This window comes from Asterias rubens, chromosome 10 (assembly GCF_902459465.1).
Source record: "Asterias rubens chromosome 10, eAstRub1.3, whole genome shotgun sequence".
NCBI lineage: Eukaryota > Metazoa > Echinodermata > Asteroidea > Forcipulatida > Asteriidae > Asterias > Asterias rubens.
Window position 1 is genome coordinate 9,979,441 of NC_047071.1, and position 10,750 is coordinate 9,990,190.

The following is a 10,750-nucleotide window of genomic DNA, read 5'->3' on the forward strand; positions in this document are numbered from 1 at the left end:
GTTTTATCGCAGAAACCCAACGCATACAAGATGTCGCGATTTTTGTCTTTTTGACAACTGGTAGAAACCTGATTTAGAGCCAAGTTGCCTGAATTCACACTTGTAAGAACTACATGTACTACAGTTACGTCATCAGGTCTCATTCCTCCAACCACTTATCTTTGCAAACATTCATGTATATATTTTTTAATTTGCTGGCTTTTGTAGCAAAAAATGTTGCGCATGTTTTGTGTTACGCGTTTTTATTAATAAATGTACAGTTCATGAGTTACATGTGTCATGGTACAGTCATCGACTTAATTTGTCTGTTACTTAATGCGTACTGTAGTTGTATTGGTAGAACTTGGTAGCCAATCCAATACCGGGATTAGTGACCACTCAGCCATGCAGTGGTCTAGAAATTTAAAGAGGGGCTCGTAGGTCCAATTCAGTTTTGTGATGCACTTATTTATCCATTAAAAGAAGTCCTTATGAAAGTAGGGTAAACATAAGTTGCGTCTCTACCCTCAATGGTGTCAGAGAATGGTGATTGTAAGCGCAGAATTTGGCGGTAAGCAGAGAAGAAATTGGGCCCAGGTCACTCATAAGTTATTTCCTCTCAATGGTTCTTATCTGTAGGAAGTCTCAGTTAGAGCATAATTGATCCATTCCCCAGACGGTGATTGGGTTTCTAAGGTTCTCCTCCGCTGCAAATCGCATCCTATCAGGGCCCAGTTTCATAAAGCTGTTGAGCAGAAATTACTGCTTAGCAAATTTACTTGCTCAGCAAAACACGAGTGGGGCATCTGAAGTTCAACAAAGTCAACTTGATGGAATTTTGGTAGGTACCATACCTAGTTTTTGTTGAGCAAGATGTTTCTGCACTTATCACCTTTTTGTGGTTACAGGCTTTAATAAATTGGGCCCTTGGCTAGAACCTAGCCAAGGGCCCAATTTAATAAAGCCTGTAACCTCCCAGGGACATTCTGGATCACAAATGTACGTGTTTTGTCTTTGAAGACCTTAGAAATTTTTAGTGGGAATCTGTCAAATTTCAATCGCATTTCTGCCTGATGCTTGGATAGAACCGAGTAAGACCCATTCATAAAAAATAAAATAAAAATAGCAAAATTCCAAGTTGTCACTTTCAAAACAAGATTGTCTTGCCAAGAAGGAGAACAGTGTTACACAGTTTTATCTTTGCTGGAAGTTAACAGACACATTGCTGTATTTATTTTGTGACTTTCTCATATTACCAGTCTACATTGTAACCATAAACTAAAGATCATAATCCCTGGAAAAAACAAAATTAACAAAAACAAAACTTTAAAAATGCGAGAAATGCAACAATCACTTGTTAATAATCAAGAAGAAATCATATGATGTGTGGCCAATAGCGAAACTCGGATGTTGCTTGTTTTGATTATTGTGCTACCGAATCCAATGATTGCAATCATAAAAGGTAAGAGTCGAGTAATCATAAAAGGTAAAAGAGTCAAGTAATATTCCACCAGTCCATGAGGGAACTATCAAAGATCTTGTCAAACTCTTGGTTCTAAGGCCGTATCCAAAATTGGTGGCTACGACTCGGCCATTGATATGCTTTCTATACTCCAGCCGTAGCCACCAATTCAAACACAAACCTTTTTGAACTGTAAAATAAGTGTCATAACTTGTTAAACTGATGTTTTCAACAAAATAAGAAGAATGTATTTCAACAAAATAAGAAGAATGTATTTCAACGGAATAGAAAAATAAAGGGATGTACTTTACAAGAATAAAAAAGGGCAATATGACGGCCAGAGCAATGCAATATATTAAGCTGCCGCTGAAATTTCACTCTATTATTACAGTTTTATGTTAAGGCACTTTTAAAGTTAAGTCCTTCATTTCAGAGGAAAGGATGTGTAAAACAATTATGATTGTTTTTTTACATCTACTCCTTTTTATATTTCATTTAAATGAAATAAAAGTTGCTGGTTTGAGACACAGAGAGCTCAAAGTTGTTTTACTTTTGTTTTTACACACACACATTTTCTTTCGGTTCACAAACAAGTATTTTGGTTTGAATTGTTTACACCCTTGTTAACAATAAAAAAAACTTTTCACGGCACACCCTGCTCAGTCCAAAATAAAATATAAATTTCCAGATGGGATATCTTTTAAAGTATCTATCTCTTGTATACACGTATAAAGTTTTGTATATTAGGAATGTCTGTTACATGATTCTGTCTTGGACAAATATAATTGAGTTTAGTTTTTTGGAAATGAAATTTACAATTTTAAACTTCATTTTGTGTTAATCATGAGGGTTAGTAAAGTAGACAAGGCAAAAGTAGAAACATTCCTTTTCAAAACAAAGTCAATCTTTTTCTTGGGTAAATCGAACGCGTTTGTTTCAAAAAGAAATGTTTGGAAATGACCTATTAAGAAAAAAAGAAAAAACTACAAACAAATCTAAAAACATTCTACTTGCAGTCAAACTATTTAACAATTTCTTCACTGAATACATGCCATTTTACTGGTTGCTTGTCTTTCCCCACCAGTGGCTTTCATGATATTTCAACTCTCTCTCCTACTTCTTGAATAGATCTTTAAGTTCAGCGTCGGTAGTTTCCTCCGTCTTCTGGAGCAGATCCTTGTCGCCCTGGGTCACGCCCCAACTGTCTGGTTTGGACACCTGAGGGCACTCTGGGCGCCCACTTGCGGGCTTCAGATTCTCCCAGTAATCACGGCGAGCTCTAAAATGGGAAGGGGGAAAAAAAGGAAAAATAATTGACTATAAACTTAGATGTACAAGTATCCTTTACCGGTATACATACCAGATTGTCAATAAAGTATGCTCTGACAATTAAATGATATTTATCAAACTATAAGTTACTATATTAACCAAATTTTCGTTTAAAGGGCGGTTGTTGAAACTCACTGGCCTTGAGACTAGGGTCCTAAATTTTGGGCCCTGTTAAGACAAGGTTAGGATTAAGCAAGGAAACCCGACCAGTCAAGCAGATCAAAGCTTAAATTTTCTGGACAAGTGGTATCATTATTGACTATGACAAGAGAAGTTGGGTTAGCATTACTTACGAAACGTTGACCTGAGAACAAAGTAGGTCCACATAAGGCAAGGTTTTCAAACAATATGTGGACTTACAAACGTCCATACAGGATTTTAACCAGTGATAAAGAATAGAATTTTCCTTAGAACGCCCACAGAGTGACTGCAACGCAAGAGCTGTGTGAGTGTGTCAAGCAGTGTTGTCGCCACGGTGGGCGAAGCCAAGAGGGCCTGCCCTGAACTATCAAATTTTGGGCAGAAATCTGAGCAAAATACGCTTCCCTGCCAAGCACAGATTTCCCCCAGATTGCTCTTGAGCAATGATGGCCCCTAATCTAAACACGAATAGTTTTCTTGAACCTCTCGCCCTTTGTGGACTAAATTGGATTTAGAGCTGACCACTACAATTGGTCTAGCTACAACACTGGTGTTAAGTACATACCTCGCTCTAACCCATGGCTTGGTGTGCTGGCGCAGACCATCTCCCCATAGACCGTGCTTCTCTGATCCTGGAGGTAGGCAACCTCTCTCTTCAGACAGCTCCTCAGCGATAGCACGGACATGGTAGGGTTCCATGCCGCAGCAGGCTCCAATGTAACGTACACCAATTTCGTAGGCCTCGCGGGCGTACTTGTGGCAATCCCAGCGGGTCACAATGCGGGGTTCCAGACCTGTGTATTTGGGAATAAATCAATCTGTCAAAGACACTCTCCCCTTTGAATTCTTGTTATGTTATTTATCATTAAATCAATTGGTTTGGTTTAAAAGACGACATCAAAAGGCACAGCTGCCTGTAATACAGAAAAATAACTCTCATGAACATTTTCTGAAAATTTTATTATGACTACAAATTTAAATTTATTGATTTATATTGAACCTATCCCATTAAAATGTACGCAGGCGCATAACAAAATAATCAAGAAACGATAAAATAAACAACAGCAGAGAAAGGAAAATGATTAAGATGGTAACAGCAAAAATCACAAAATAAACACAACAAATTGTTCAAAAGTTAAAATACCACAATCCATAAATGATACTACAAACCCTTACAGAACTTCTCATACAATAATGTTAAAAGGAATTAACATAAAGAGGGTACGTATACACAATGCACTTGTGAGAGCAACAAAAATAGGGCAAAAACACAGTTAATAAACACAGTTAATAAAAAAGCTTGTTTAAAAAGACAAGTCTTTAGAACAAATAAATATTCACAAGAAAACTCACCGAATGGGAACTCTGGTAGATCAATGAATCCTTGCTTGTTGCAATCAGGAGTCTTGAAGCCCAGGGGTTGTGTCATCAAGTAAGGCTTCAGGCCTTCCTTATCGAGGGCAGCCTTCATCAAGCGGATGGCCTGCAGAGTCTCATCAGGCCCAAAGTGACAATTCAGGCCAACGACATCCGCACCTTTATATAAATAGATTAACAATTGTTAAAAGTGATCGGTTGAGAAAAAATAGCTTTGTTTTGCACAAGTAATATATTCAACAAAAGGCGAGTGATTGGATGGTCTTATCGAAAATGCGTAGAAATCGGCCACAATATACTTGAAAACTTATCACAAGCTAAACTAATTGTGACGGGTACAAGAGGATCCTCTCTGCTCTGTGGTACCTGAACACTGCACTGTTATGACTTAAGATAAGATTGGTTAGCCTTGACGAGTGACAAGCAGTTGTTATTTGGGTTGACATTCTCAAACATGCTCCCCTTGATAGTGGTTCGCTGGCTGACAGCTACACACCTCAGGACCAGTTTGAATTCAGTGGCCTGGCTGGCCAGCTTAGTGCTCAAAACATCCCTATTTGAATGGACTAGTGATAAGCCGATATACTCCTGAAACGACAAAGTAACTGGTCCTACTGGCTAGTAGGTGGACAAAATAAGGGTGCCCCCTGCCAAAAAATTTCAGAATAGGACCTTGGAAGAATTTTAGAAGGGGTTAGTGCTGTAAAGTCTTGGCCCCCATCACTAACCTGCTTTAGCCAACTTGACGGCACAGTCACCGGCTGAGACGCCATGGAGATCTCCCTCAGGGCCAATGCACAGAGAGGCTGCCACTGGCTTGTTGGTCTTCTTTAGCTCTTCAACGGCCCACACTGCTTCCTCTACATGCTCAAAATACTGAGGGAACAAAATCAGAAACTAATATTAGCACCGGGTGATGACATACGTAGAGCTGCTTAAGCAGCAAATATTGGGGAACAATTTTCTAAAAAATTTGGTTTGCGGTAGCACCATGTTTGTATCTACTTGCCAGGTTCTTAGAGAACTGTCTTGCTTTTTAAAATTCTACTACCGCGGAGCAGATTGTTCAGGTGTTCGGGAGACGTCTCATTTCTGAAAGACGTGAAACCTGACAGAGTCAACTCACCTCAGCAAGGAGGAAGTCCACGTCGTTCTTGATGAAGACCTCTGCCTGCTTGCGGAACTGCTCTTGAACAGCCTCTTTGCCGCTTCCTGAGAGGTAGTTGGGTGTCTGGGAGACGCCTCCGGTTACCAAGGCGTTACCCTCGTTGGCAACCTCTTGGGCGATCTTACAAGCCTCGTCGTTGACAGCAGATCCCTGGTGTGGGAAAAGAGAGAAGTTTGAATCAGGCCTGGAATTCCATCCATGATCTTTGAGAGGGTAAGGGTCATGTTCATTTTGCAATAGGTACTTCATTTGAGTCGATGGTAACCTTTTGATGGGGCACCAAAAGTCAAATCCAGTCTACAAAGAAAGTAACTCTTATTCCATTGAAATCACAAGCCAGTTGGACTAATCCCGTCATGATTTTACAGACCCCACACTAAAACTAATGGCCTCGGGCCTGTGGTCCAGTGTCAAATTTGAGCCCAGTTGTCAGTGAAAAAGAGCGTGGTACCAGTCACCCCAACAAAAATGTTACGGCACTTCGGCTGGTATTTCTGTTTAACAACTTTTTCTGCGCTTAGCTACTTTTTTTCTTATACAGACGCGTCATTTGTCCCATGGAAAAAAAACCAAAACAAACATTAAATCAGACTTTAGTTATACATGTATGTAGGAAGAATGTTAGAAATTGGTATACAAAGTTAAATTTGTGATGCAACAATGCATTTTCTTTGAAGCATATAATTGTTTATCAGGACTTACTGAGTGTTTCTTTTGGGACACGTTGCCACGGTTCTCTAGCTTGTCGTCACTGCCGTAGAAGGTGAATGCTTGCATAACATCACTACCTGCCCTCAAAAACTCACGGGCCAGCTGACGTACTATAGAGATAAAGCAATTTGATAAACTTTTATAACAAAAAGGTTCGTCTGAGCTTACAACACTTTTGTTTTTCTTTTACAACAGTTTTAGGGTTACTACAAAGGTGTCGCAGAAAACAAATCTTACATCCTATAGAGCAATCTGTTGTTAATCTAGGGTAGTGTAAATGTAACTTTAGTGACATAAAGGAACTGTGTTTGTTGATTTTGCTGTCAATGGCTTTCACACTTGAACCAAAAAGGATTCTTGAAAAATTATTGGAAACAACGTCATTGCTTTATCATATGATTCGTTTGTAAACAAAACATGGTGTGGATTTTGCGGCACTTTCACAGGATTTTTCTGTTAACCTTAAAACAACTTTTAAGTGTAACCAAACAATCAAACATTCAAACATAGAAAATTGTGAATGGTCCTCGAGTTAAAATGTATGATATAATATTCAGTGTGTATTGTGTAAAATTCTTCTTTTTTTTAATACAAGAATATTTGCCAAGTCTACGAACCTGCTTCTGGGTATTCTACAGTAGCTTCTGGGGTCCATGGTCCAGCCTTCACATAGCCACGCTTCTCCAGTGCAAACACATAACCGCCATCTCCAATAATAACCTCACCAGCTGCCAATCGCTCCAAGAAACCTCTCTTCTCCTTAAAATTTAAACCATAAAATGAATAACTTATTAGTTACTTGGGTCAATGGAAAATCTGCAACCAATAATTGCCTACCAATTTGTCCAGCACAAGAGCTCAGCAGGCAGGTCGGCATAATAGCATTGATCAGTCATTCTGATTTGAGACCTGGGATCGCACCGGCACCCCATCGCACACCTACAAGCTGCCCCATGAGTGTGAATAATCTCACACCTGGGGCTAATTTCACAAGGAGCAAATACTACATACATGTAGTCTTACCTCCAGTTAGGGCAAGCCTTAATTTTTCAATATCTCTTAGGACTAGCCCTAATTTTTTTTGTGAAATCGACTCCTACGGCCGATTTCAAAAAGAGCTACGATTGATCTTAACTGCAAATCAATCAAAGTTGCTAAAAAGTAAAGTGTGGTATTAATACTGACAGTTTATCTCATGATGAATTTTATTGCTTTGTGCAATCCACCTTAGATCTCTTTATTAAACGCATGCAGGCCTGATACTTCACCGAGGCAACGAAGGCGATTGCCTCCGTGTCCCCCTGGTCATTGCCTTGGTGCCCTTGCATTGATCCAGTATAAATTTGCAATTTCATCATTGGGTGCCCTTTACAAAGAAGAAAATGCCTTGGCGCCCTTGCCCTTTCAAAAACAAAGCATACAGGCATGGGCGATTAAGATCACCGAATTCAAACTCTGGTGTTTCTGATCGGCAGAGTGTGGGTTCAAATCCCAAGCCGTGACATTTGTGTCCTTAAGCAAGACACTTAACCATTGCTTCGTCCTTCGGATGGGACGTAAAGCCGTTGGTCCCATGTGTTGTGTAATGCATGTAAATGAACCCAGTGCACTTATCGATAAGAGAAGGGGTTCACCCCGGTTTTCCTGGCTGTGGCTGCAGTATGCGCCGTAGCACCTTGTAAACCATTATAAGGTGCTAACTAACTGGGTCTCCAAATTCATCACTGCAATAACATATCTTTCTGAAAGTTTGTATATACTCAGCGCCTTGAGTACCTTGTTTGGTAGTAAGCTTGGGCGATATCACGATATTATCGAATATCGCGATATTAATTTGGACACGATTTCGATATCGGATGGATTTGGTTTTAATCGAAATATCGATATATCGCGATATACTGATATATCAATTAAATATCGCGATGTATTTGCTAGCTGAGACATCTTGCACCCCATAGGTTTGGAGTAAAACCAGAAGAATAGGTCATTAGAACACCTCTCTTATGCTAGGACTGTCTCTTCTACAACTTTCACTTGGAGTTTTAAGACTGATGTCAAATTTCATTAATCGCGATTATATCGAATATCGCGACATATTGTCGGCGATATATCGTGAATAAAATAAATCGATATCGCCCAAGCTTATTTGGTAGATACGTGCGCTATATAAGACTTCGTTATTATTATTTCCGGCTTCATTACATTCACAACTTGAAAAAATAAAATAACATCAACAAATTTAAATCAAGCATTATTAAGGAACAGAAAAGTTCACAGATTTACAAATAATTTAAAGGGTTTATAGAAGGTAATGGTGAAAGACTTCTCTTGAAATATTAGTCCATGAAATGCTTTACTTTTTGAGAAAACAGTAACACCATAAAAATTATCGTTAGTGAGAATTACGGATTTATTTTAAACACATGTCATGACACGGCGAAACGCGCGGAAACAAGAGTGGGTTTTCCCGTTATTTTCTCCCGACTCCGATGACCGATTGAGCCTAAATTTTCACAGGATTGTTGTTTTATATATAAATTGTGATACACGAAGTGTGGGACTTGGACAATACTGTTTACAAAAAGTGAACAATGGCTTTAAAGAAATGTTAAAAAGTGTAAGCTGAAGAAAACATAGGAATACATTTTGTATCCTGCCACCACTTGTTCGCTAATTTTCACCATATGAATATAGGCATACGACACAAAGATAATTATTTAATTCAAAATACAAAGAAAAAAACAATGATTATAAATTTAAGAAAGATAAAAAAGTGGTGGCCGAATTCCCTATATTTTATTTTTTGTACAGAAAAAAATTGCTATATCAGACCTCAACTAAATTAAAAGACCACTTGAGTTTCCTTTGATGTTTCTGACACAAAAAAATCTGATTTAAAATGTTTGACTTGATGGAGGTTGGAGTTTTTATTTATTTGGAGTTTCTATTTATTAATTTATTTATTATTTATTTATATTAGGCCCCTAACTTCATTTATTTTATCTCATTCTCAGCTCAGTCAGTCGCAATTGTTGTGAAAAGACAGATAACTTTCCATATGGGGCCACCACTTTTTCACTCATTTTTACAAAAAGGGATATCTCATTTAGGTAAATTAGATACTATATTATTTCATATCGAATGAAAAAGTGGTCGCGCCATACGGAAACTTTTCCAAAAGAACTTTCTGTGCATGTTCAAATCCATGAAACCAATTGTCTTTATTTTTTAGGCCTGGGCGAATTATTTGAATATCTGGTTAATGGCGAATAGGTTTTCCTATCCGTAACCGCGAATGCCTTTTTTTTCTTAACCGGATATCCGCATAGGGCGCGAATACCTATTTATAAACCGGATAGTTCTGTAATTACAACCAAGTAACCGGATATTCTTTAATATCCGAATATCCGCGGACGTCGGGCGACAACTGATATGAATGTTTTGTCTGAATCCTTATGAAACTTCTATTAAGACAGCATAAAACAGCATAAATGAAGTATATAACTATGCTCACCTCCGTGAAGAGTTAAAACAACGACATTTTGTTCAAAGATTACAAAAGTTTTCCTTCACGTAGAGTCAATAACGATCAAAAGAAAAAGCAAATCGCCATCTTTAAATTAGATCCAGTCATTTTTATGAATGAACCGAGTGACACTGTCTAAAACTAATATCAATCCGCCCATAAGATCTCATTCACAAACGAACAGTGCCTCTAGCGGCTAAAAAACAACATTTTTTAAATATTTTTATTTTTATTTTTTTATAACAGCTGGATAGTTGGCCAGCGGTATCCGAATAACAAAATGTCACTATTCGCCCAACACTATTATTTTTACTGATTTTATGTGTAGTAAAATACCTTCATCATTACTTATTCCTTATTCATCAGACATGCAACTGTTGTGGTAGTAAAGCTTCAAACAAAAGGAGGATTACATAAATTCCATCATGTCCATGTTTTTTTTACAGTTCTTTTTGTTGCAAGTTTGAATGGCACACAGACTTGAGACATGACAAAGAAATGAGAAAAACAAAACTCAGCTCCCCCTCAGCCATGTCAGCTGAGCCAAGGAAAAGCTGCACGTATGCATTATTCGTATAGCATACTGAACAAAAGAAACCCAACCGAACAAAAACCGCCCGACCTTGAATTTAAAATTGGCGGCTACCTCCAGCAGACAATGTTCAGACATTTAACGCAGTTGTTCCTGGGTTGACTGACCTCGGTTGGGTGTTGACTGGCTAGGGAGACGGACGCCCGACCCAAAGCAACATTGGCACACTGTGCAGTATAGGCCGGTTCCCACCCCATAAAATGCTAAAGCATTTTTGAGTTTTTTTGCAAGGCCAAAGTTCCCCCGAGTGCCGATTATTTCAACCATTTACAAAATAACATATCATGAAGAAACAAGCTTACTGTGCGGGCTTTCTTGGCTTCCGACATGGTCAACCTCTTCTCAGCTCTGCAAGAAGGAAAAGAACGTAAAAGCGGACAAAATGCAGACAGCTAACGATTTGTGTCTAGCCGCGTTGATTTCCCAGGGCTGAAGAGATCAATCAACGCAAATAAACGAGGCGCA

At 38.7% G+C, this 10,750-nt stretch overlaps 1 protein-coding gene across 1 annotated transcript; it reads right to left on the minus strand.

Annotated features, from left to right (window-relative positions):
- Nucleotides 1-1,171: 1,171 nt before the first annotated feature.
- LOC117295761 (betaine--homocysteine S-methyltransferase 1-like) lies at nt 1,172-10,750 on the minus strand. The gene is made up of 8 exons (XM_033778500.1): nt 10,588-10,750; nt 6,785-6,926; nt 6,159-6,277; nt 5,415-5,606; nt 5,017-5,164; nt 4,265-4,447; nt 3,477-3,705; nt 1,172-2,720 (listed from the first exon to the last, which is right to left on the minus strand). The coding sequence occupies exons 1-8, from the start codon at nt 10,612-10,614 to the stop codon at nt 2,555-2,557; spliced, it is 1,206 nt and encodes a 401-aa protein (XP_033634391.1). The 5' UTR covers nt 10,615-10,750; the 3' UTR covers nt 1,172-2,554.